This window comes from Trachemys scripta, chromosome 7 (genome assembly GCF_013100865.1).
Source record: "Trachemys scripta elegans isolate TJP31775 chromosome 7, CAS_Tse_1.0, whole genome shotgun sequence".
Lineage (NCBI taxonomy): Eukaryota > Metazoa > Chordata > Testudines > Emydidae > Trachemys > Trachemys scripta.
The window spans coordinates 45,423,343-45,450,642 of NC_048304.1; the positions used below are offsets into that span (position 1 = coordinate 45,423,343).

The following is a 27,300-nucleotide window of genomic DNA, read 5'->3' on the forward strand; positions in this document are numbered from 1 at the left end:
CTTTTAGTCTATTTAGTGTGTACCATGTCAATTTTATATCGCTTTGATTTTTTTATCAAAATGTCATGCTGTACCAAGCCAAATGGCTTACAGAAGTTTATTACATCAATACTATTACCTTTATCAACCAAACTTGTAATCTTGTCAAAAATATGTAAGTTTTAAACAGGCTCTACTTTCTGTGAACCCATGTTTATTGGCATTAATTATAGTACCTTCATTCTTAGTTAATGGAGTCCTCTAACAGCCAATCCATTATCTTGCCTGGGATTGATGTCAGATTGATAGGCCTATAATTACCCAGGTCACCCTATTTACCCTTTTTAAATATTAGTAAAACATTTGCTTTCTTCCAGTCTTCTGAAACTTCCCCAGTGTTTGAAGACTTATTGAAAATCAACATTAGCAGTCCAACATGCTTCTCAGCCAGCGTTCTTTAAAACTCTTGGATGAAAGTTAGCTGGACTTGCTGATTTTAAAAATATTTAACTTTAGTAGCTGCTGTTTAATATCCCCATGAGATACTACAGGAATGGAAAGAATATCATCATCAGATGACATGACAATCTGTTTTTTCCCCAAATACAGAACAGAAATATTTATTAAACACTTCTGCCTAGTCTATGTTGTTATTGATAATTCTATCATTTCCATCTAGTAATAGACAAATATATTAAGATTCATTTTGTTACTAATATAGTTAAAAAACCCTCCTTGTTGTCCTTAACTCTGCTGGCTGTAGATTTCACCTTGTATCCTTTTGCTTCCCTTATCAATTTTCTACAATTCCTATGGTCTCTACAACCCTGGTAGATAGTCTAGTGTATATCAGCAAGGGACTCTCAGTGCTTCTTCAAGCAGTATTCATCCCCACTTTTTTTGCAATCTCAGAGGGATTTATTATTGCTATGGGTGGGGATGTCAGTGAGAATGTGGCTTTTCCAGAAGCTGGGCTGCCAGAGCACACAGCTCCACCCACAGAAGCCCTGGCTTCTACACTCCTTGATCATGCATCCTTGTGATCTGCAATGTGGGATGTCTCACCCCACTGTTTGCTCTCCCCCAGAGAAAAGCATACAGGAGAAACTCTGCAAGTCCAATCTTGTCGATTTTGTCCATCCCAACTTGTTGATATTTTTTCTCAAGGAGGAGGAGTGTTTCTGGTCAAGTATTCAGTGTCTAGTACAGTGCTTGGAACATGATGATTCAGCATGCATTGGGTATACCGGTATGTGCTCAGCCATTTTTCTTGAAAAATGAAAAGGAAAGAAAAAAAGACTAAAAATCATGCCAGATTTCATGTAAATACTTTAATTACATCTGAATGCTTAAAACTTGAGTTAAATTACACCATAACACATCTACTAAATTATACGTATACGTCCAGTACCCTGTAAGGAGGTGCTATTACACTAAAAGAATGCTAAAGCCCAACCAATAGTGCTAATATTCTTTTAGTCTCGTTATCTGTATTACATTGATTTAAGGGCCCCCAGCACAGGACAGAATCCCCTTATATAAGAGAACTGTTTGAATCTGAAAGGAATTCTGTCCATTCATTATATAATATAGGTCTTACCCCTAATACATGGCAAGGTATGGGTTTGGTTCCAGATACACAGCAAGTGCATCACTCAGCAACTGCCTGAGAAGTGCAAGGATGGGGTTCACGGAGCTTTGCAAAGCATATTGTTGCTTTTAGGAAATTCTCTTTGTTACAGTTTTGTGTATTGAATCAAAGAATTAAAAAAATTCACTTCAGTGATAAGGAGTCTTGAAAAAGGTTCCCCTAAAAAGAAAAAGCCAATGTTGTTTAGGTTTAAAATCGTTCAGAAGCCCTAAGGCCTGCCAAGCCCCAGTGGGCCTTACAGCAACAGCTGAAATCTACAGGAGAGAAATCTGACAACTCAGTTGCTGGCAGCCATCTCTGAGCAAATGGAAAGAGATGCTGGTTCTCCCAAAGCAGAGTAAAGTGTGTGATGTGTTTGATTCAGATTCTCACCTGGGGCAAAATCAGTGTAGCTGCATTGAAGCCTCCAGGGCTCAAAACCTCAAAGTGGAGCTAGGCTGTATTACACCAGCTGAGGATCAAGCTTATTTCCATACACCACACCCTGTTGTGAGCAATCCTTTTGGAGTGGGAACACTAATGGCAGCCTGTAGCTGAGGTGCTGGGATGCCTTTTTGTAGATTCCAGTTGTCTTCTGGCTATACACTAAGGGCCATTTTCCCAAGGGCAGCTACAGACTCCAGGATCAAAAAGGTTCCAAGAATTCTCAAGCTTTACCTGGGAGGGGAAGTTTAAAAAAATAAAGCCCCAAAAAGGCTCAGTCCTGCAAAATCTTATGCAGGTGAGTAGTGTCAGTGAATACTCTGGTGGGTAAGGACAAGTTGCATGAGAAGGGGCTACAGGATTGGGCCCATAAGCAGGAAAGATATTTGTACATATGAAAGGGGGAAATTTGTAGGAAAATGATTTGAGGGAGGGTACACTGGCCAGCAAGTCCCGACTTGTGCAGTTCTACTGAATACTCAAACTGCTGGACATTTTTGCCAGCCAGTCACCTGCCTCTTTGCATAATGCCCACTTTCTAAATATAGGTATGCATTCAGATTTTGGCTGTCAATTTAAAGAGAGCTCTTTACTTTGAGAGTCATGTAGTTGGCTCTCTCTGCACTGGAGCTCCTGGGCAGAAGGCAGTTCTGCTTGACAAATGCATGTGCTAAAAGAAAACCAATAGATAATCAGTGCATCAACTGTGATGGACACATGCATGTGCTGCATACATCAGGTCTCAAACTTGTTGGTGGGACAGCTGGATCTCTTGAATATATCTATATAGATCCATAGGTACAAACCCATCACCTGGTATTACAATCTACCTTTGGCAAGAATATATCAATCAGGACTTTTGTCCAGGGAGCGGAGGGAATCACTGAGGTTAGAATATCATGGACAGGCAGGGGCTCTCTGATTTGCTAGGTTCCGCCAGTTTCCCATTTCAATTTCAGGTTTGGAGAATAGAGCAGGAAAGATAGGGTAGTTGTCTTATGATCTGGCTATGTTGGGGAACATGGGTGAAGGAAAACTTACAAACAGCCTGTATTTATATTTTCCTACTATCATTGCTTAGGTCCTGCTACTTGCTTTTGATGTTCTCCCTGCAGTGCCTGGCCATATTGCACTTGTTCTTAGTGATTGCCAGAAAGCTCTGCTCATTACAGTGCCAGCTTCATACTGCAGTGTACCAAGGTGGCCAGTCGCAGTAAGGGCCTGACAGGCCCCATAACACTACTCTTGCCCAGGGGCTTCCTCTTCAGCACTCATCACTCACCATGTCAGTTAACAATACAGCTGAGAGAGAAGTGCACCAGTGATAAAGGTGAACCGAAAGGATTTGTTTTTACCTACCAAGACCCGAGTTCAAGATTTTGCATTTCTTCTGCATTGTTGGCTGATGTAACTGGGACATAAAGCAGAGCATTTTCTTATACTCTGTACGCTGCTTTAGATGGGGTCACCTATTTCAGCAGGAGAAGCAAAGAATCCTGAATGCAGGTTCTGGCAGGTAAATAAGTAAGGATCAGACTTTTGACTATTTTGTACTGAAATTTATTTATCCTATATATTCACTCACACTCACTCTCTCTCAAAGTGTTCTTCCCTCATAAAACTTTACTCGGTAAGAACCATCTTCCTTGGCCGGAGCACAAGAGTGGATGGGACTACATCCGAGCCCATTTATTTTTATTATATTAATTCTACCACTGTGGTATCCGGTCACCAATCACTGCCACTCCTAGCTAAGCCAGAGGGAGATGAGAGGGCCCAGCTTCTAGGAGCTGAGTGGCTTGTCCCTACATTCTTATTACATCACTGATCTGGGACATTCAACCATTTCCTCGCTTTAGATTTATTTAATTAATTTGTTCCTCCAAAGCTCTTTGGTTCACCTTTAAAACTAGTGAAACACCCGTGCTGCAGAAACCCATTGGAAGCCCACAAGGAATCCTTGAGTGCTACCCTGTGAGTGTGTTTATGAACAATCTAGGCAGCACAAGAGACAAGATGGATGAGTTTGCCCCGGGAATAACATCATGTGCTCATGGGTACTGCTGAAGAGGCAGACACAGTTGACCTGCCTCCCAGCTTAAGGGGGCTTAAGTCACCCCCAGGCACCTGCCTAAGCTCTGTGGAAACCATTAAGATTACAATGCAGGACTCCAATCGTGAGATGTTATGGTAAAAAACCACTGGGAAAGCCCTTCAAAACAAGTGCTCCCACCCCCACCACGATCCCATGACTCGGTAGGGTCGTGCATTCTGACCGATTTAGCTTCAAGACAGTTTATCTTCATCCCTGAACAGCTTGGTAAGATGGCACTAACCAGGATCGCTCCTGAAATCTGAGTATGGCAGCTCAGGGCCCTTTGGTAGCGATGGATGTACCAAAAGTTGCTGCAGCCAGCCACCACCAAGCATTTGCTGCCTGAAGTGTGTAAATGCCCAGAACTGCTCCCCAGTCGCAGTACAAACGGATGGGGTGGTCAGTAGGCTTGGTATCCTCATCCATGCTTGTGGTATGTAACTGGTTGGCTCCATCTTCCCTGATCTCAGAGTGATCCAAAGCAGGGGCAGGTGTCGTTCATGCATTGATAGCGTTAGCGACATCTGTGAACACAAGACGGCTGGGTCTCTGGACAGTTCCCTGGCTCGTCAGGAGGATCTGCAAAAATGAAGCAGTGAGAGATGAGACAAGGCAAGGATCTGCAGGGATATATGCAAACCCACATGTCTGTCCATAAACTTACACACTGTATCTTACCTACATTCATCACTAGTGTTAGTCTGATTAGAAAACACTGGGTTTAACAAGTCTGTGACCCAAATATATATTGGGCCAGATATTGAAGTCAATGGAGACCAAGTCAATTTACACCATCAGACAATCTGGAACCTTAGATGTAGTTTATCCAGGTTGCATGGATTAGCAACATGTAACACTTTCTCTCTCCCTGCACCCTTTGAATGGCTTATTTCTTTATCAAAATTTGTATGTATAAGGCAGTCACTTCCAAACTGTTGCAGCCCTTGGCTCTTGCACCATGGGACCTATGAAACCTGCCACACGCTGAACAGTGGCTCCATTTTGGATGTTCTCTCTTACTCTTTTAAATCTTTAAAATTGCCATTTATCATCAGAGGCATCTGCGAGATAGCGGGCCCCATGGGAATCTGAGGAGTCCAGCAGCACAGTCTGTCCTAGGCAGGCCTTTGGCATTGCTACTGTGCCATTGTTTCCCTCCCTCCCCCACTTTATTACCTCAATGAGCTCTTCCTTATGCATCTCTCCATGCATCCTGTATTTCTTCTTAGTAGCATTTTAGTCAGAATCCCTACTTTATATATTATTCCTCTTCTTTTCAAAAATCAACATGTTAAACACACAACCCTCTACCACCAACAATCCCTCTAAAACATACCCCTTGTATCATTGCTTGTGAGTAAGTGATCCCAGAAGAACCGGTCACCTCAAATGCAGTAACCCAACTCCCTGCTCCATCCTGTCAAGCAGAGTTGGGTTTGAAGAAACATCCCACATTTTGGGGCAGGCAACTGGAATCTAAATCCAGACTTGGGTCCAAATTTTGCCACTGCCCTTTATTCCAACAATGGAGCTATCAAAACCCCTTATCCAAAAGCCCTGTGAATTTCAGGGCAGTCAGCCTGAAGATCAAAGTATTGTAGCTTGTGCCTATGTCAAGTGTGCATTGTCAGGGACGCTTTGTTAGTTCTGGAAGCAGAATTTTAAGATAGTGACTCTATGAAGGAGAAGATACAGAAGCAAAGGCTGCCATTGTTTACTTTTTACCTCAGGTGTCTCTACCTGCCCACATTACAGTTTGCTCCTACATTTTTACCTGTGTGCTTAGGCAATGGGGGAGGTTCCTTTGGGGAAACGGCTTTATAGTTACAGCTTCTACTTATTTTTCCTCTCTCCCTCCCCACCCCCATTAATCTGCTGCCAATTAGTTAAGTATATAAAGTGAAGTATGTGTGTGAAAACAAGAGCACTTCCCGCCCCTAAAGAAAAGCTCCATAGGAAATGGAAAGGAATATGTGGGCTGGTTGGTCCAGTTGAAGAGGAATCTAAGGAAGGGGAGCTGTCTACTCTACAGAGGGGCTGCACCCTCACATCACTCACTCCGAGACATACCCGTTCCAGCCGTCCCTGATGCCTCTGTATTTCATAAGAACTTTTTCCCCCCCACAAAGAAAACAAAGAACATTGTGAAACTGGCTGACCGTGGTAAGTAGCCCCTTTCCCTGCTCCTCCCACAACCTGGTGCCCTGGGCAAATTGGCACAGAGCTAACATCTTGGCTGAGATACTGAAAAAGCTATACCAATAGCAACTGAAAACCACTAGTGGAGACCCGGCCTCTTCTCAAAGCACTCCAGTGTAGCAAATCGGCAGCATTGTGGGACTTTGCAGTTGTCATTGTGGCTCATGCCGTGACCATTCAGAGGTCTGCAGCAGCTGTCAAATGTAGAGCCTGGGCGCTTCTGCTGAAAAAGCACAAGCCTGTCCCACTTGAGCTAAAGGAGAAACTCGCCTCCCAGTCTTTCTTCTAAAGCCTTGTATGCAGTAGCACTGAGGTAACATGTTTAGCCAAGTCCGCGCATACTTCACCATCACTCGTCTACTCAGAGGTGCACTAACTGCTATGGTTGGAAACTCACAGGAAGCTGCACCTCTGCCCCCCACAGCAAGCCCCCTGCTGAGACACACTTCTCCACAGCTGCCTTGTGAGCCAGCCTGAGAGTTAGATTCCTTCATGCAGAAGAAAAATTGGTTGCTCCTTTTGATGGGGTTTAACCCCCATCAGCTGCAAAGTAAGAGACAGAACTGCAAGTAGGCATGCCTCTACTAATTGCCTCCTGGCCGGAACTAGACCTCATAAATATACCTCTACCCCTATATAACGCGACCCGATATAACACGAATTCGGATATAACGCGGTGAAGCAGCACTCCGGGGGGGCAGGGCTGCGCACTCTGGCGGATCAAAGCAAGTTCGATATAACTCGGTTTCACCTATAATGCGGTAAGATTTTTTGGCTCCCGAAGACAGCGTTATATCAGGGTAGAGGTGTAGTCTGCAGCGCTTAGTTTGGGAGAGACTGCTGAGATGGCAGATGCTGGTGGAGAGGTGCTCTGGGATAGGGTTTAATAGGCAGAAAACAATGGTAGAAGAACTGTAGGCTATAGGAGCAGGTTAGGTTCCTACAAGGGAACCTTTGAGGTAAAGGAAAATAAGGGAACTACACTGAAGCCTGAGGGGGCAGAAGGGCCATTAGCATGAAGATTTGTTTGGACTTTTACTTAGATTTTGTTTGTGCTCCCGTGAAGGGGGTTTAGACTCTATCTGGTTTGGCTGGATGACCAACCTGCAGAACCTCAGAGAGGAAGTCAGGAGAAGATGCGGCCTGAGACAGGCTATTGCAGCCCCCGGGAGAGCCCAGAAGGGGAAATGCTAGAGACCAGGACCCCCTGCAATGCTGTCACTAGAGAGGAGAGGGTGCTCATGAGGTGAGGATGCCCTACTCCATGGCCTGTGTAAGGGCTGCACACTTGGCCATGTATGTGCTGGGCTCTTTGTCAGCTCCCACATACTGGCTCCAACTCCACTTGATGCTCTACTGGGCCCTTGCAGCATGTTGAGAGATTAGCTATAGGTAACCTATCCCCTAATTGCTGAAACCCTCCTTTCCCCCTCTTCTAGCTTGCCAAATTCTGCATTTTCCCTCCCACCATCTCTCTGTAATGACAACCCTGTGACCTCCCTCTTTCCCTGTTACCCTCCAAGCTGCTCTGGCCTTCCACCCCAACCTGTGCCATGTGGCTAGTGAAGTCCCCGGAGGCTCTGTGTGGCTTACTCCACATGCAGTGTTCATTACAAGACTACCTCCAATGCATTTGCCAAGCTCAGTAATAACAGGCCTGCACATCTCTGAGTGGGTTGGGCAGAAAGAAGGGTGATGTGACTGTGGGAGGCAACTACTACCTTGCTCTGGGTGGCTTGGGAAGATGCAGCATCTCTTCCATGCTCCAGCAGCTCTTGTTCCAGCTCATCCTGTTCTTCCGTGGGGTCGAAATTGTACATGGGCATGAGCTGGTGCCGCAGCTTCTCTAACCTGCCAACAGAAAGAAGAGCAAAGTGCAGCATCAAAACCTGTGGCCGAGGAAAGAGGGAGAGTGAAACAAACAGTTAGTCTTCCTTCCCCACTCCATTGCCGGGCAGCTGCTGAAGCGTGTGTATGGATGTGAGTGGAGGCCTGTGTGTACGGGTGTATTTTCTATTCAAGGGTGCTTCTTGCTGTTAAGAGAGTATTTGGCGGTAACTCACTAAGTGATATATCCCTGTCCAGGGGCAAGGATAAGATCCAACTGCTGCTACCAGCTAACTAGGTCGCTTTTTTAGACAAAGTGGAAGAGGCCGGTACTGAATGTGCAGGGTTCAGTTACCCCCGGTAACCTGTGGCTGCACAGCAGAGGCCCATGTGGGGATTTAAACTGAGCTAGAATCTCAGGATGAGCTTTATGTGGCAGGGGGAGCATGTAACTCGCTGGCTCAGTGTGATGTACACCCCCCACACACTCAGCAGTGGCTAGTCCACACTTTGGATAAAAACCTCCTACTGCTGGCAGAATTACATCTTCAGCTCAAATGGCAGAGGCCTGTGTCTGGTTCTGAGTTCAATCTCTGCCAATAACCTGGGAAGGAGGAACGTGGGATTGGTATATAAAATCTAAAAGGAGCTCTGGAGGGAGCTGATGGACACACAAACACTTTGTATTTCTGTGTGGCTTACCTACTTTCACCCTAACAATGCAGCCTGACCCCGCAAAGGGTCTCCCTTCATGCTGGCCTAGACAAAGCAGTGATGAGAGGGACTGCTGACTCCACCAAACAGGCATACTTGTGTGTAGCTGTCGAAGCCCCAGCATATGATGTGGGTGTTGTTTTGTGGGGAGGAAGAGATTCATGACCTGTTCCAGGCAGGATCAGGGTCCCTTTTGGCCAAGGCTCAGATGACATGTTCTCTGCATGACCCTTGCCTGCCTCTGGCTGGGTTCTGTCCACTAAACCATCAGTGTATTTACAGGCTAAATGTTTCAGCTCTCCCTTTAGCCTCTTCTGTTTCTCTCAAGTCTCTGCTTTGGGAACCAGCTTGTAAGATTTCTGGCTAGTAGCAATGTATCCTGCAGGCTGTGTGTAGTATAGCATTGCCCACAGCAATCAGTAAGTGAGGCACAGTCCATGACACAGAAATCCATCTATGTCTGTGTCCATTTCAAAATAGCAGGCAAATCAAGGAGAGATGTCTTTCCCTGTTTGCCATTCTTCTCCTGATTTTCAGCAGCAAGCTTAATGGGTGGGTGGATGAGGGGGAGACCACTAAGTCTTGAGCTAGGAAACTTAGTATCTTGCAAAACAGGATCCAGGGGAAATTGTCCTGGAAAGCGTGGAGTCCAGCATTTCGCCCAGCAGCACTGCCATAAACACAGAGGAAAGCAGGGGGAAAGGTAGGCCCACTGCCCTTGTCAAGCTAAGCAAAAGCTTTGGAGAACTGGGGTCTGGCAGACGTAGCCTTGCCAGGCAAACCTCATTACGTAAGGCTGCTGGAGCAGAAAAGCCCTGCCTGTAACCGTAGCATTTGGGATTGGCTAAAATGTGACAGACTCCACAGGTCATAGGATATGCCTGTTATATGGATAACAGCTTCTTTGTACAAACCCTCTCTCTTTAACCCACCGTATGTGAGATGGGTTAGGTGTTGTGTAGGAAACCTACCATGCATTCAAAGGACTTTCGGCTTCCAAAATGGCAAGGAGCTGGCTTTGGAAAGGAAATCTACAATGGGGGGAAGAAAGAGAGGGAACTCTGCATTCCCATCTGACTCCTTTCCCCTGGCTTCCCTGTCTGCTAGAGATTTCCTGGCCTTTGCCTTAGTTTTGAAGCATTGAGACTCCCCAAAAGCAGACTGCACTTACCTCTTCCGCTTCCTGATATAGAGAACCTAGAGGAGAAAGAGAAACACCATTAAAACAGTCCCAGTGAGGAGAGGAGCAGGAGATAGTGCCCATCTTTAAAAAGGGGAACAAGGAGGACCTGGGGAATTATAGACCAGTCACCCTAACTTTGAAACCTGGAAAAATACTGGAACAAATTATGAAATAATCAATTTGTAAGCACATAGAGGATAATAGGGTTATAAGGAATAGCCAATATGGATTTGTCAAGAACAAACTATGCCAAGCCAAACTAATTTTCTTCTTTTAACGGGGTTACTGGCCTAGCGGATGGGTGAAATAGTAGATGTGGTATATCTCAATTTTAGTAAGACTTTTGACACAGTCCCAGGTGACATTCTCATAAGAGGAGTAGGGTAATGGGGTCCAGATGAAATTACTATAAGGTGGGTTTACAACAGCTTGAAAGACCATACTCGGAGTAGTTATGGTTTGCTGTCAATCTGGGAGGGTGTATCTAGAAGGGCCTGCAAGGGTCCGCCCTGGGGCTGGTACTAATCAATATTTTCATTAATGACTTGGATAATGGAATGGAGAGTGTGCTTATACAATCTTCGGGTGACAACAAGCTGAGAGGGGTTGCAAGCACTTTAGAGGACAGAATTAGAATTCAAAACAACCTTGACAAATTAGAGGATTGGTCTGATTTGAACAAGATGAACTTCAGTAAAGACAAGTGCAAAGTACTTCACTTAGAAAGAAAAAAAATCAAATTAATGGCTACAAAATGGGGAATAACTGGCTAGGTGTTAGCACTGCTGAAAAGGATCTGGGGGCTATAGTGGATCACAAATGGAATGAGTCAACAATGAGAAGTAGTTGCAAAAAAGCTAATATCATCCTGGGGTGTATTAACAGGAATGTTGTATGTAAAACATGGGAGGTAACTGTCTCGCTCTACTAAGCATTGGTGAGGCCTCTGCTGGAGTATTGTGTCGAGTTCCGGGTGCCACACTTTAAGAAAAGATGTGTGTGACACACTCTATATGATTTTATGAAAATATGCTAATATAACTGGAATATGCTTCACGCAAAAGGTCTCTTGTAATGTATCATTACAAAGCTTATAATCTACTAAGTGTGATCATCCTATTTGTATAAATGTTCCACTCTTGTATCTGAAACTAGAAATATGAACTATAACTCTGAGGTCCTATTGTAATTATGCAAAGTGTGGGCCATTAATGGTGGTTTGGAATCTTGATGGCTCCCAGGACAATTGACTGTAGATGGCTCTGTTTTACCTGTAAGTCTTCTTGTATACGTGTGTACTGGCAAGTGGGTAATGAAGTCACCTGAACTGGAATCCATCTTTAACCTGGTGCTTTTCCATTGAGAAGGAGGGGGTAGGAACCCAGAGAGGGACAAAGGATTCCCGCCTTATGCAAAAGACATATAAATGGGTGGAACAGAACAAAGGGGGCGGCCATCATGAGGAATCCCCTAGCTACCACCTGAGCTGGAACAAGGGCTGTACCAGGGGAAAGGATTGTGCCCAGACTAGGAAGGCGTCCAGTCTGTGAAAGAAACGTATTGAAACATCTTTCAGGGTGAGATATTATCTGTACTCAGTTGTATTACTGTATTAGGCTTGGATTTGCATGTTTTATTTCATTTTGCTTGGTAATTCACTTTGTTCTCTCTGTTACTACTTGGAACCACTTAAACCCTACTTTCTGTATTTAATAAAATCACTTTTTACTTATTAATTAACCCAGAGTATGTATTAATACAGGGGGCAGGGGAAGCGCAAACAGCTGTGCATATCTTTCCATCAGTGTTATAGAGGGTGAACAGTTTATGAGTTTACCCTGTATAAGCTTTATACAGGGTAAAACGGATTTATTTGGGTTTAGACCCCATTGGGCGTTGGGCATCTGAGTGTTAAAGGCAGGAACACTTCTGTAAGCTGCTTTCAGTTAAGTCTGCAGCTTTGGGACAAGTAATTCAGACCCTGGGTCTGTGCTGGAGCAGACGGGCATGTCTGGCTCAGCAAGACAGTGTGCTGGAGTCCCAAGCTGGCAGGGAAAGCAGGGGCAGAAGTAGTCTTGGCACATCACTTGGCAGCTCCTAAGGGGGTTTCTGTGATCTAACCCATCACAATGTGGACAAACTGAAGAGAGTCCAGAGGAGAGCAACAAAAATAACGAAAGGTTTAGAAAACCTGACCTATGAGGAAAAGTTTAAAAAAACCACACAACAAGCTGGGCATGTTTAGTCTTGAGAAAAGAAAACTGGGGGTGGAAGGGAGGACCTGATAAGTCTTCAAATATGTTAAGGATTGTTATAAAGAGGATGGTGATCAACTGTTCTCCATGTTAATTGAAGGTGGGACAAGAAGTAATGGGCTTAATCTGCAGCAAGAGCGAGATTAGTTAGAAAGTTTTTCCTAATATCTAACCATAATGGTTGATAAGTTCTGGAACAGGCGTCCAAGGGAGGTTGTGGAATCCTCATCACTGGACGTTTTTAAGAGATGGTTGGATAAACACCTGTCAGGGATCGTCTAGATCAGAGGTTCTCAACCAAGGTACATGTACCCCTGGGGGTATGCAGAGGTCTTCTGGGGGTACATCAACTCACCTAGATATTTGCCTAGTTTTACAAAGGGCTACATAAAAAGCACTAGTGAAATCAGTACAAGCAAAAATTTCATATGACTTGTTTATACTGTTCTATATACTATACACTGAAATGTAAGTACAATATTTATATTCCAACTGATTTATTTTATAATTATATGGTAAAAATGAGAAAGTAGCAATTTTTCAGCAGTAAGGTGCTGTGACACTTTTGTATTTTTATATCTGATTTTGTAAGCAAGTAGTTTTTAGATGAAATTAGGGGTACAAAAACAAATCAGACTCTGAAAGGGAAGGGGTACAGTAGTCTGGAAAGGTTAAGAGCCACTGGTCTAGGTTGACTTGCTTTTTGTCTTTGCACTTAGGCACTTTTGAAAACTTTACCCAAAGTCTGCAAGAAAATTCTGCAGCAGCAAGTTCCACAAATTAACTTGTTGCAGTTTGTAAGGGAAGCTGACCCTAAGAACTGATTCTTGTTGTCAGGAGCGCTGCCAGCGGTCGCTGCCCCCCAAATTGTAGTCCCTAGGTGACCGCCTAGGTCGCCTAATGGGTTGTGCTGGCCCTGCTTGTTGTTTCCACCATCTTCTGCTGAAAGGTAAACTAGCTCATTCTACTAGAGAAGGATGACAGCCTTTTGTGCTGCACTCTTCGTAAGTGACACACCTACTCAGGGGTCGGTGAGAAGAAAGGTTTAGAAAGCCACTACCTATAGCGGAGATGGAAAGGTTGGCTCTGTGGAGCAGCTCGGGGAATTTTAAGCATTTGTTCAATATCCTGTGGGAAGAGTGTGACAGACTCCACACCACACGTCAATGGACATGCCAGTTGTTATATGGATAACAGCATCTTTGTACAAACACAGAACCTTCCTCCTTTCTTTAACTCTCCATATGTGAGATGGGTTAGGTATTATGTAGGAAACCCACCACACATTCAGAAGTCTTTTGACTTCCAAATTGCCAAGGGATCTACTCAGGAGCTGGCCTTGAAAGGAAACATGACAATGGGGGGAAGAAGGGGAGGGGAGATCATTCCCCTCTTAATACTTCACTGCCTAACAATGCATCACCACATGTTATCTGAAGTGCTGACCCACTTATGCTGTGTCCAGTCATATCACAGGAAGCTAGACAGGCCCCCCTAACTCCCCCTCAGTCAAGGGAAACAGAACTTTCTGCAGGGGCAGAGACTATGAAATGAACTTCCCCAGGAACTAAGAGCCATCACAAACCTCACTATCTGCTCCAAGTGCAAGGCACATTTCTCTGACCTTGCCCCTTCTAACACACACTTAGTAACAGGTATATTTCTGTTAAAAAACCAAACACCCTACCAGACCAAGACTTTCCACTGCACATGCATGTTCCTCTTGGGGGAGGATGAGAGCATAAACAACAGATGGATAGTCATGTGGCTTAATGCACTACTGGAAGGTGCTTAGATGCCACAGTGATAAGCATGGTATAAAAACCTACATAGGACAGAATAGAGCAACTCAGAGCAGAATCTGCCCCATTTTCTTTTAAATAAACTCCTCAGTTATTTTTAAAAAAGCTGATACCACATATGGGAACTGGTTCCTGGCATCCTCAAAACTACTGGGCACCCAGTCCTGGGAGATCCCAGCAGCACTGATCATTGTGCTGCGATTTGGGTTCCTACTGGGAGCCTACGCATACCTCCCACACTTGGTTGGTTCTGAGCACTGGATAAAGACAGTTAAAAGTTGTGGATCTCAGAGACTTTCGGTGCCCATAACTTTTGTATGGTTGTCCAGCGTGGTGGCTCTTTCTTGGTTCAATCAAGTTATTGGGACTAAAACTGGTGTTAATAAATCACACCCACCCTTCCTACTTTAGAAAGAGAAGTATTTAGAATGCCCGATGGAGTAGGTCTCTCTTACCATTGCTACAGCCAACCCAATCATAGTAATGATTCCAAATGAGAGGAGCATTGTGCTCAGGCCAGGCCCACTGCTGACCATGTCTGGAATTTTGGTGCTGTTAAAGCTGGTGGTTTCAGGGCTTACGGTAGCAGTTTCTGGTAGAGCCCTGTCCATGGTTGACCCTGGGTCTGGCTCGGAGGTGGTAGTGGTGCTGCGGTACAAATCGTGTTCAGAGGGCGTGCTGTAACTCATCCTGGACAAGGGCCCCACGTCCTCTCTTACTGAACTGTCTCCACCCACTCAGGACTCCTCGATTTCTGCTACAAAGTCATAGGGTCTCCCCTTCTGTCAAGGACCCTCCTGTGAGCGCTGTTGTGCAACATCTTCCTTGTTGGCCCTTCTCTGAGAGAATCCTGTTGCTTCTCCCTGTGTTTGAGAGAGATAAGCAGAAGCTTTATAAGTCACAGATGCACGAGGTGACAGTCCTAAAGATACAAGACCCAACATTTTCTGAAATGGCAACTGTTTCTCAGTATGAGATAGATTAGATATAATTTTGGAGGAGAGGGGAGGCTTAGAGAGTATTTTTGGGTGCTCAACCTGAGATAGAAAGTGGCTGACTTTTCAGAGATGCTGAGCGCCTCCAACTCCAGTTGAAGTTAGTGGGATCTGGGCATGTCAAAATCAGGCCATGAGATTCTCAAGCTGAGCTTCCAAAACCTAAGGCATCCAAAATCAATTGCCACATTTGTGCTGAGGTCTAGGGGGCTGAGAGTCAGGAGAGCCTGGTTCTTTCTCTTATGCCAACACTTTCAAATTTGCCTTGATTAGGAGCTGTGGGTGATCAACACCTCTTAAAATCAGACCATTGATTTACGTGCCTAATTTCAGACACCCAGATTTGCATAGGCGCTGACTTGTTTTTGCCAGTGGGTACTTTTGAGGAGGTGTGTGTGTCAGCCAGTTTGGGGGGGATGCTATTTTCAGCATATTTATATACTTATTTCATATTTTAGTTATTGAATGCATCTATATTGGTATCTTTACTATTTTAATAATGATTAAATTTTTATGAATTACATAATTACATTATCATGAATTACAGTATATTAAAATCATTGCAATCACCTACAAGCTGTTTTTAGCGGGTACGGGGTACTGGAAAGACTTGGGACTAGCTCCCCACTCCGGTGGGAGAGGGGGTGGGTGGGTTTGCACTCTGCTCCTTAAAGGAGCAGAATGTGGCTAGGGAGGGCATTCATTCTTTAAGTGGCTTTAACAGCACAATACATATGCTAACAAACTTAAACAAAGGCTTTGTTTAAGTTTGGAAGTTGGTCAGGAGTCCTCAAGAGGGGAGGGGTGGGAGGGACGGAAGGTGTTTAAACAGTGTTTTTGATTCTGTTTCTCCCCACTGGTCTGAATTATCCAAGACATCCATACTGCATCACATCAAGTCCAAATCATTAGAGGAATGCCTCTGCTTGTACTGACCAGAGTATGTTTGGATTCTGATGTCAGCCCAGTTCTGCAGCCTTATGGGAATCAGGTGTTGTCCCCAGTGTACATAGAATTCTTCTTTGCAGCCAAAATAGTCTAACATGCATTTTGTTAACTGGAACTGGAGCAGCAAAACAAAGAAAACAAATGCCTCATTTTCCAGCTTTGTGGGTGAGCGAACTGTAAGTGAAGATTATAATGATGGACACTGATGGCCTTAAACCAGCTGCCTCAGGAATCTGCCAAGAACTTTGCTGAAAATATGTTACTCATCTTAGCAACAGAGCTAAGACTTATCACACACCTGCCCAACTTTATTTTAATGAAGTTACTTCTGATCTGACAGCTCAGGCATTGTCAGTTTCATCCAGAACAATTTACAAACTTGGAACCTAAGCCTGTAAACTCTTAATCATTTGATGAATCCCATTGAAGACAATGGGAGTATTTGCATGACTATGGACCACTTTTGTGGAATGGTAAGAGTTTCAGAAGCCTGTTCCTATAAAGGAAGTTGAATCCCCCATTGAAATGAAATGTTTGGGTACAATACCATAAAGCAGTTTAGGATACAGTTCTACTTAAAATTTGTCTTTTAATAAGTCAAACATATGCTGAAATGGCTCCGCACCCAACTCCCATATTCCATATAAACAGACTGAAATACTACATATTTGGGGGGAAAGTGAGTAGTTAAGCATATTGATGTTTGTATATACAAAGGGGAGTGTCGGAGGGGACAGGGAGAGCGTGTGGGCCCCAGGCTGGCGGTGGGTAGGGGTCACATGAGGAGGTCACATGCCCCCCCTTGTGTCCCTCCCATGAGTGCAGTACCAGCAAGATATTATTTCTACTTGCACCACTGCTAACAGTTTAAAGACATCATGTCTCACTGTAGCTTTCTGGATGAAACTGTCAGCAATCTTATTTACATCTAGTTCCCTGGTATTGTCTTGATGCACATTAAGGACAGCTACATTATTCAGTTGTGTCTGTCCCATTGATGATTGGAGATGATTTTTAGATCTTTTCAAGCTGGAGAATGAATTCAGGGAGATAACTGCACAGTGAGAAGGATTCTTATAAATTTGCAGATGACTCCAAGCTCTCTTTCTTGATGGGCAACAGCTAATTTAGGAATCATCATTTTGTAGGTATAGTTGGGATTATATTTTGCCATGTGTATTACTTTGCATTTAACATTGAATTTCATCTGCCATTTTGTTGCCAAAGCACCCAGTTTTGTGAGATCCCTTTGTAACTCTTAATTAAGTCCAAAGCAGGCTGCAATCTTGAGTAATTACCACTTTTGAAGTGGTAATGAGAGTGGCCCATTTCAGACAGTTGACAAGAAGGTGTGAGTAACAGTAGGGAGACAGACCAGTCCTCGCTTACAGACAGCCCCCCAACCTGAAGCAAATACTCACCAGCAACAAAAACACCAACCCAGGAACCAAACCCTGCAATAAACCCCGGTGCCAACTCTGTCCACATATCTATTCAAGGGACACTATGATAGGACCTAACCACATCAGCCACACCATCAGGGGCTCGTTCACCTGCACCTCTACCAATGTGATATGTGCCAGCAATGCCCCTCTGCCATGTACATTGGCCAAACTGGACAGTCTCTATGCAAAAGAATAAATGGACACTAATCTGACATCAGGAATCATAACATTCAAAAACCAGTCGGCGAACACTTCAGTCTCTCTGGTCATTCAATAACAGACCTAAAAGTGGCAATTCTTCAACAACAAAAATTCAAAAACAGACTCCAACATGAAACTGCAGAACTGGAATTGATTTGCAAACTGGACACCATCAGATTAGGCCTGAATAAAGACTGGGAGTGGTTGGGTCATTACAAAACCTAAACCTAATTTCCCCAATACTAATTTCCCCCTATTATTACTCACACCTTGTTGTCAACTGTCTGAAATGGGCCACTCTCATTACCACTTCAAAAGTTATTTTGCCTCCCTTGGTATCCTGCTGTTAATTCAATTGTCTCATTAGATTGACCTCACATTTGGTAAGGCAACTCCCATCGTTTCATGTATTTATATCTGCTCCTGTATTTTCCACTCCATGCACCTGAGGAAGTGGGTTCTAGCCCAGGAAAGCTTATGCCCAAATAAATTTGTTAGTCTCTAAGGTGCCACAAGGACTCCTCATTGTTTTTGAGTAATTTTGTATCGCATTCCACACTCAAGATCTGGCTCGTGCGTGCTGAGCACCCACTATTTTTTTCCAGGGGTGCATCAGCCCCAGAACACCCACGGAGTCAGCACCTATGCAGGTTTGACAATTTTAGTTTTAATATCTCTGATATTACTGAAGGGCTTTAGGATGTCTGGATAAAAAGGACAAGGATTTATTAGGATGTTCATTATTACTCTGGCTGGAACTACTAACCCAAGAGAGGTATATTCAATATCAACCACCATCTCTAACAAGTGGTATTTGGTCATTGCAGCCTCATGGGATGTGGGTTTTCAGCGTGAAACTTTGCGGTTTCCTCCTAAACCACCCTATAGGTGGCTGGCCCCTCAGCCTCCTATGTAGTCCTCTGTGGCACAGCCTGACTCCCACAGGCCCCTTGCCGCTCTGGTTACCATCCTTCCGCAGAGAGAGAGAAAGAAGCCATCCCTTGAGCAGACTTCTATCCTACCCCTCCTCCTACTCCCCCACTCCAGGACTGCCATGTTGTCTGCTCTTTCATCCACTGGTCTCAGGAACATTCATTGCACCTTGTTGAGAAAATTCACCTTGACATCTCTCCCCATTGTGTGTGGGGCAGCAGGCAGGAGAGGGACTGCCCTGGGGTTACTATTTGCTCACTCTCTGTCCTGAGGTATAACAGGATCTCCCTTAGAAGGTGGTTGGATGGCATCTGCCCAAACCCTACCCTGCAAAGGCTCACAAAAGTTGGATAATTGATTGGTCTGGGAGATGCATTTGAGCTAGCAAAGTTCATTTCAAGGACTAGAGGAGACAACTGAATTCTACAGAGCTGGCTGCTACCGCAAGGTGATGGGGTCTGAGCAGAGAGGGTTTCAGGGAGTTAGCTTCATGGACAGTCACTTTCCCGAGCACTGGGAAGTGTCCCTTCAGACTTTTCCAATGAGCCAAACCTTCCCAGCCTGAACCATTTTGGGGCCTTAAGAGATTCTCTTGTGCAGAGGCTGGGACATGTCTCTCCTGGAGGAGAGACTGTTACTCAACATTGCAGTTCTATCAGGATTATCCATGACTGCTGAATTTCAAACCTGACTCCTCTAAATGTCCCTGAAGACAAGTCTGGCTGCTGTATGAGAGGGTGTCACAAGGGCAATGGGACCAGCCCTGCCTATGCCATAATTAGCTACCTCCCAGCTGAAGGAGAGAGGATTAATTGTGGTCAAGTGACAATCTGATGAATACATGGGCCTCAAAGGGCAGAGAATGCACTTTAGAGGAGGAACCATAGGGAAAAAGTTGGGTGCCCATGGAAGGGGCTGGAAGGAGCAAGGGAGTCAGGGCTTCATTGCAGAGAGAGTTAAAAAGAGCCCAGAAGAGACTGGGAACTGAGCCCAGAGGGCAGGCTGGAGAGGAGTCCCAGGGGGGCAGAAGAACTTTTTGTTTGTATGGACTCTTGTTACCCAGGTTAAGTTTGGTTAGTGACTTGGATGGAGGGCTAAGCCACATCACTAACTCCACCCTGTGTGGGGAAGGTTGAGGGGATCTGCCTCTAAGGAGGAAATTGAGGCAGGGAACATCTGCAGAGCTCTCCTTTCACTCTTGATTTCATTCAGTCTTGGGTGGGATTTGACATACTAGAATAAGGGGGATGGATGGGGGAAATTCATTGCCTGCCTATATTAACCCCAGTGTCCTGGCCAAATTCCAACTCCATCACTTCTATTTTCCCTACATAAAATAGCCTGCACCCCCTGCATTTTCAATTAAAGTTATTCTTCACTCCCTCTTCTAAAAATATCTTTTTACAGTATTGCTTGTACAGGGTGGCTGCCAAATTCCACCCCAGAAGTAGCTGCATTTCCCTGCTGGGTGATCCATATTCACACAGCAATATGCTTTCACTGTTTCCAGACAGGCTGATGCTACTGCTTCTCACACCAGCTTTCAGTCCCAGTCGCCTGCTCTGGATTCATCCCCCTCCCACCTACTTTCACTGTAACAAGCTGGTGCATGCCCCTCCAACCGCCTGAACAAAACCGTGACATCAGCACTTACTTAATTCCTCCTAGATGAGGAATCGAGTCCCCTTCTGGTTCCAGTCGTCCGTCTCAGACTGGAAGAGTAGCCCAGGCCAAGCCTCCCGAGCCGGCAGGCAGGGGGAATACCCACAGCCCACACAGACACAGTAGCCGCTGGCCTTGTCCCCAGAGAGCTGCTGTCTGTCTAACCTCGTCGTCTCCTACCACAACTGGGACAAGAGCACAAGTGCAAAAGGTTGGGTGATGTGTGTGTGTGTGTGAGTGCGTGCACGCTAGGGGATAGAAGCAAATTGCTCTCTCATACAGAAAGCTGCTTCCAATGGACAGCAGAGAGCAACCTTAGCAGATGGATAATTCTTGGTTTGGTGGAGACAGGGCTGACGAGCCGCCTTTGGCAGTGGAACTCAGATTGCTTGTGCTGGAGATAGAGGACCCGCGGCTGCTGTTATTGCTCTACTTGCCATTGTATTTTCCAAGATGCCAGGAGCTGCCAACCCCTCCTCCCCTTTCTCTGATCTCCTGCTTTGATCTCCTTTTTGCCGGGGATTGGCGGGGAGAGGATGGGGCTCTGGCTCTGGGTTGGCCAGCCTGTTTGTCACTCATGAGCTTTTGCTGCTGCAGGGAGATTGAGGTTAAACAGTGGGAAGCTGGGATTTTAGCACTATGCACTCTCAGTCTGGAAGGATGCCACATGCCATTGCCCCACAGAATTGGCGGGGGGCGGAGAGGGGAGATTTTAGCTCCTATATAACCTTTAGGATTGTGTTTCGCTTTGCAGTGCTCCCATCGGGCTTGGTTATATGGAATTCCAGCCTTGTCCAAGTCTTCTCAGGGGAAATCCACCAAGAGAGCATTTGTCCCCGCCCATAACCACTGTGCCTTTTACCCAGTGCAATTTCCTCACGTCTCTGCCAGTGATGCTCATGACAATTGGTACTTTGCCCTATTGTCTTTCCAGGGGTGCTGGAACAATTTTTACAGTGGATGTGTTGAAATCAGAAACCATGTATTTTGTTATTACTCCTTCAAGCAAGGGGGTGCTATCCCTACTTCCAGCACCCGTGTCTTGCATCTTTCATCTGAGGATCTCAAAGTGAGACACACACACAACTTTAACTGGTGCCTCGTATCCAATCTTGTAGTTTCAGCCTCTGTCTGTGGGAAGGAATTTGGAAGATAGAGGCCGTGGAAATCGAGCTCCTTTACACTGGGGTCAGTCAGGAGCGGCTTTATGACATTTCACCAGCATAAAATCAACCTGCTCTAAGTGGAAGCAGCATCGGCATCAGATGCATGCATGTTGCTCACCTGTCTATTTAGAAAACATCACTGGACATTGGCAATACGAGGAGAGAGGAGCTGGAGTGCCTTTGAGAAGCAACGTCGGGAAAGTAACTGAAATACTTATCTGATAGGTTGTCCCTCAGTAAATACAATCCATCCTAAATTCTCAATTACTGAGGGACAATCTACACTCATTGTTATATTTGCTTTCCACAAGCTACTCTTGGTATAACCTTTTATGAGTGATGTATCTGGATGTTAGTATCTAAACTGTTTTGTTAAATTTATTAACCTTAATTTGGGATATTGCAGATTGGGTACTATATATATATATATATATATATATATATATATATATATATATATATATATTATGACTTTTAAACCAAACTTTGTACTTTTGGACAATTCAAGCATTACATTCAGATGTATAGTCACTCTTTGCTTAACCTGTGTATTTGATAATTTTAACATTAGCTTTAATAAAAAAATTAAACCTTTTATTGGACTAACTTCTGTTGGTGAGAGAGAGAAACTTTCCAGGTTCCACAGAGAAGAGACCCTTGTGTTAGTTGCTGAAACCACTTGAATAAGGACTGGGAATGGCTGAGCCATTACAAACATTGAATCTATCTCCCCTTGTAAGTATTCTCACACTTCTTATCAAACTGTCTGTACTGGGCTAGCTTGATTATCACTTCAAAAGTTTTTTTTCTCTTAATTAATTGGCCTCTCAGAGTTGGTAAGACAACTCCCACCTGTTTATGCTCTCTGTATGTGTGTATATATATCTCCTCAATATATGTTCCATTCTATATGCATCCGAAGAAGTGGACTGTAGTCCACGAAAGCTTATGCTCTAATAAATTTGTTAGTCTCTAAGGTGCCACAAGTACTCCTGTTCTTCTTTTGGCTGAAACCAGTCCCCTGAATTATGTTGATTGTTTGCATTGTGACTGCCACTGGAGATTTCATGGACGGCTGAGGATTGGAATTGTGCACACGTGTAACCACCAAAGGACAGTCCCTGCCCCCAAAGGTCTTCCAGTCTAAGTAGAACAGATCCCATTAGATCCCATGTCTGGATCATGAGGCACGGGGTCCAGTCTTCAAAGTTGGCTGCCTGAGTCTTCCAAGGAAGGGCACTGTTAATTGCATAATGGGGTTTAATGAAACTGAGGAATATCTGTTCTGAACTCCTGAAAATACCCCAGCCGGGACCTAGCAGTCACTCTGGTGCAAGCGGCACTGTTCGGGGACGCTCCCTTATCATCCACCTCTGCACTGGGACCTTTTTTCCAGGGCGCAAGGGCGGGGCCGCCGGGGTTGGTGGAGAAGCGGCCTCCTCCCCGCTGCGGGGTGGGACTGTTCGAGCTGCTGCAGCCGCGCTGAGCTCTTCCTTTTCTTCCCCCCACCCGCCGCCGCTCTCCCTGGAGCCCTGCTGGGTGCGGAACAGTGCAGCGAGGGGAACTGTGCACGGAGGTCGCGGTTGCACCCTGGGTTGCGTTGCCTGCAGCCCCAGCAGGAAGTGCCCTGAGTGCTAGTCGATAGAACGTGCCGCGGCGGCGCGCGCTGCAGGCACCGGCTTTTCCCGGGGAGTCCCGGACTCAAACCCGCTGGGCGGGCTCGGGTCCCGCACAGGGGAAAAGGCAGCAGGGGCTGCCAGGAGTCTGGGTCGCTGGTATGTTGTAAATAACCTGGTGGCTTTTCTGTCCCAGCACCTAGGCTCCGGAACAGGCGGGAAACCCCAAATAACTCCCCTCCCCCCTCTGGCTGGTTGTTTCTGGGGTTATTTGTTTGTTTTGCGTTTTCCTCAGCACAGCGGGATAAAATCCATGGAGTCCGTCTGGTTCTTCCTGCTTCTAGTCAGTTCCCCCCAGGTCTGTTGCCGCGCTGGGGATGCAAATGCTGCACGGAGGGGGGATATGACAGTGTGTGTCGTTAAAAGCTGCTGTTCCCACTAGTCTCGTTTAAAAACAAACCAAGGCGCGAACATTTCCCTTAGTAAAGTTAGTAAAACTTCCGGGCGCGGGGAGAGGTTACAACATCCAATATTTTGGACAGAGGTGGGTTGAATCTGTCCCTTTAATTCTCACCTGTGTTATTCCTCATAGGAAAACCTTTGTCGTTCTATTCCAGGCCATACTGCAGCTGGGAAAGGTTATTTTGCTTTTCATAATGACCCTCTATGCAAGGGGGACAGGCATCTCGTAGGGTTGTTAAGCAGCACCTCCGTCAACCTTCCAAAAAGAAAATGTGGGGGTAAGGAGAAGCCATAGCAGCTGCAGAGAGCAAGGACTGAGAAGGGAGAGTATCCCCTCACAGAGAACAACTAGGGAAAGTTTTGGCCTGTGTTCTCCATTAAATCACAACTCCGAAGTGTGGTGTTGAACAATTGTTTTGTAGAGTTCTGGCTCCCTTTCTCTTTTTCCTTCTGGTCTTCCTGTTTATTTCTCTTCATTCCATGCATGGATGCAGCTGTTCTCTCCCCAAGATGTCCAGGGCTTCCCTCTGGCAGATTTTCCTGTCCTGACCTGGCCTTTCTCCACTTTAGCGTGTTTCTTCCCCCCCCCCCCCCCCATTCCTACCCTTCATGAGCCAATCTACCTTCTATCCCCTCTTCCCCATTTGCCTGTCCTCTCTCCTTTCCCATGCCCAACCTCTTCACATGGAGACCGGAGCCCAACTACTGCTCACTCTCCAATGCAGCTGATGAGAGTGTTTTGGAGGGTGACTGGCAGTGAATTTGCGAGGCTCTCACTCTTTCACTCCAAGTGTCATGAGCTCACATTAAGATGAAGAATTTGGGACAGACTGGAAATAGAACAAGGGTGGCGGGATACAGAGATGGTGCATTGGGGAGAATACAACCGAGGCAGCAGGACACGCTGTCCAATGCAGCCATCTCAGGTGCATTGTGGGACAAAAGGTCCAAGACCAAGAAGTGATGGCTGTTTAACCATAGCTTTGTACTGGCTTCTCCTCAACCAAATGTGTTGACTGGCCCATCCTTAGAGGGACAGGCCTGCAAAGCTGAGCAGCATTACTATGATATGGACTCCAGAGGCAGCGCTCTCCGGGAGAGAGACTAATGTGCTCCCAGTTAGATTTCATGAGTCATTGTGTTTGTGGAATCATTTTACACCTTGTAAGCAAGTTTTGATACTAAGGATTGGTGCCGGAGCCAGGAGTCTGTTTATCCAGAGCACAAGCAACAGCATGCCATGGTCCCCACAGACCACCAGCAACGTGCCTCAACCCAGCAGCGACCATCTACAGGAGTGACAGGGGAGTCTGGACTCTGCATCTATTCGCTGCCTCTTCTGTAATGCCAGCAAGAGGGTGGGGAGCACTTTGAGCCAGTTATGGCAGTGGTTTGGTGTGTGGATGTTTGTCCACAGGGCAGGGGGCTGAGACCATGGACTCATTTCACATGGGAGTCACCCTTTGGACTGTAACTCTCAGTTGCTACTGTCCAAGGCGAAACGGAGCTGGTGACTGAGAGGCGAAAAGCCCCGTTTCCTGCTCCCCATTCCCAGTGTCCTGCCCCTACTAGTTCCCTGCTGTTTAATCTCAATCCTTTAAACATAGATGCATTTTGTGATAGCATGAATGATTGTTTGTGTTTTCCTGTGCACCATGAGTGCCTTTTTGGCTGGGAGTGGGGAAAGCACCCTGCTCTCTGGTGGGTGGATTCCCTTTGACTCACTAGCCCATAAGCCACATGTGCATGCGCTCTCTCTCTCTCCCTCTCTCTCTCTCTCAGCAGAGGAATGGTGCCCTGAGCTGGTGCCTTGCTGAGAGGAGATGCCCGCAGGATGCTTTTCACAACGCCCGTGGGCATGAGAAGACTCCCGCAGCAGCAGAGTGTCTGGTGGGCATTTAGCAGCTGTGATGTGGGAGTGTCAGGTGGTGAGGAGACCATGCCGCTGGCCTGCCGAGGCTTGAGATTGACTAGGTCTGGTGAAGGTGGCCTGGGAAGGAAGGACACACTTGGCAGCTTGGAAACCATAAGTGGCCTCTGATGAGATGAGGCTCCTCACCAGCCCGTTGCGCCGGATGCTGTTGGGCCTCCAGAATCTCTGTGAAGGAGAAGGAGGGAGTCCTGCCAAATGCTGTGTCCTAAACCCCCACCGCCTGCTTCGGAGGGAGAATTTCAGTGCTAAAGTGACAGCCATTGAGCTGGTCAGCTACTGGCGAGGTGTGTTTGAGGCGAATGGGATCCCTGAAGCACAGGAATCCAGCGAGTATATCGTTTCCTACGTCCTGGGAGCAAAGACAGTTAAGTGGTGCAGAAGGAATTATGATTGTGTGGTTAGAGCACTCCTGATTCATCAGCAAACTTGGTGATCTTGACTAGATTGTTTAATCTCTCTGTGCCTCTGTTTCCGTAGCTATGAAATGGGGAGACTGACACTTTACTGTCTCATACAGGGATGGGGGTGAGGCTAAATTCATTAATTTTTGTAAAGTATTTTGCCCTCCTCTAATGATTTCTATACAGGGATCTGCCAGGGTTAGCACTGGTTGTAGCATGGGAAACAGGCACCCAGATTGTGCCCGGACCTGTGGCTGTGTGGCCTTGAATTTGGCCCACTCTCCTGAACCCCAGAACTTAGCAGGTAAATGCAGAGGAACTGTTTGAATCAGTGACTTCTAAGTCTCTATGTAGATTCTGCTAACGATTTGGGATCTCAAAGACTCTGGGGTGTTATTTATTGGTGAATGTTCAGGGACAGGAGAAAGAGGTGAGCAAGCTGCACAGTTGGGCAGGTATTAAAGTGATTTCCTCTTCAGTTTCACAGCTTGGGTGCTGGCAGCCTCTCCACCCCGCTCACATTGGAGCAGCGGCAGCAGATTCAGCAGCTTAGTATGAAGCGGCTACAAAGGTAGGAGTGTCCCCTTTTAAAATCATCCAGCATCTCTTCCTTCTAGTGGGAAGGAAGTAGCATGGAGGAAACAAACAGAGCGAGGGGGGTTGTGTTCACACTCAACATGCTAGAGCAGATGCTAGCGCCGTGTCGTTGTTGAATGACCAGGGAGCGGCGTAGTAGGAGTTTGCCATTAGAACAAGGAGGATGCATGGGGTGAAACTTTACAAAAGAGGCCAGGCCCAATTGGATGTTGGCTCTGAGTTCATTAGAGAAACTACCAGTAGTGCCTTGTGCTGCCACTCCCCTATCAGTTTCCACTGGCTATGGTCCTCTTCTCAGCTCCCTGACCTCAACTGTTGTGCAGTGTTGCCGTGCAGTGTTAAATAGTTGTCACGTTCCACCCCAGAGATGGCAGATCCAGCCTCTGGGGAATTTTCCTGATGTTGGGGTCTCCCTGGCTGTTGTAGAGTTGGCAAAACCCAGTATTCCCCTCCCTCCCCACAGGATCTCTCAGTACAGGGTGAATTGGGCTTGGTGTCTGCAAGTCACCTGGAATTGGAGATGATGGGGCAGTCTGTGAGGAGAGGAAATGCTTAGGGACTTGAATCATTGAGAAAACTGAGACCTCCAGGAAGGCATCTGGAGTGAGCCTAGAAGAGATATGGAAAAAAACTTAACCCTTTGGCTACTGCAGACATACATCCTCCCAATTATCCATGTGACCGGTGATTATGGAACATGCTTGTGTCCTGCAGTGAGGGTTACCTCTGCAATGCATGACAGGGGAGTATGTAGGGGATTCTAGAAGAGGCATTGTGTGTCAGCAGTGGATGCTGGGCTTCATGTATTATCTC

General features: G+C 45.9%; 2 protein-coding genes across 3 annotated transcripts in view; one reads left to right on the forward strand and one right to left on the reverse strand.

Annotated features, from left to right (window-relative positions):
• Positions 1-1,301: 1,301 nt before the first annotated feature.
• C7H3orf18 (chromosome 7 C3orf18 homolog) lies at positions 1,302-20,825 on the reverse strand. Its single transcript, XM_034777569.1, has 5 exons — positions 20,305-20,825; positions 14,584-14,991; positions 10,060-10,085; positions 8,069-8,198; positions 1,302-4,727 (listed from the first exon to the last, which is right to left on the reverse strand). The coding sequence occupies exons 2-5, from the start codon at positions 14,815-14,817 to the stop codon at positions 4,647-4,649; spliced, it is 471 nt and encodes a 156-aa protein (XP_034633460.1). The 5' UTR covers positions 14,818-14,991; positions 20,305-20,825; the 3' UTR covers positions 1,302-4,646.
• A 2,171-nt stretch (positions 20,826-22,996) lies between these two features.
• Positions 22,997-27,300, forward strand: part of HEMK1 (HemK methyltransferase family member 1) — a 45,920-nt gene continuing 41,616 nt past the window's right edge. The window contains exons 1-3 of one of the 2 annotated variants that reach the window (XM_034777425.1): positions 22,997-23,253; positions 25,339-25,853; positions 26,370-26,461. In XM_034777425.1, the coding sequence (XP_034633316.1) occupies positions 25,602-25,853; positions 26,370-26,461 (344 nt within the window). In that variant the 5' untranslated portion in view covers positions 22,997-23,253; positions 25,339-25,601. The remainder of the gene's footprint in view (positions 23,254-25,338; positions 25,854-26,369; positions 26,462-27,300) is intronic. The other variant, XM_034777426.1, reaches the window with a different exon arrangement.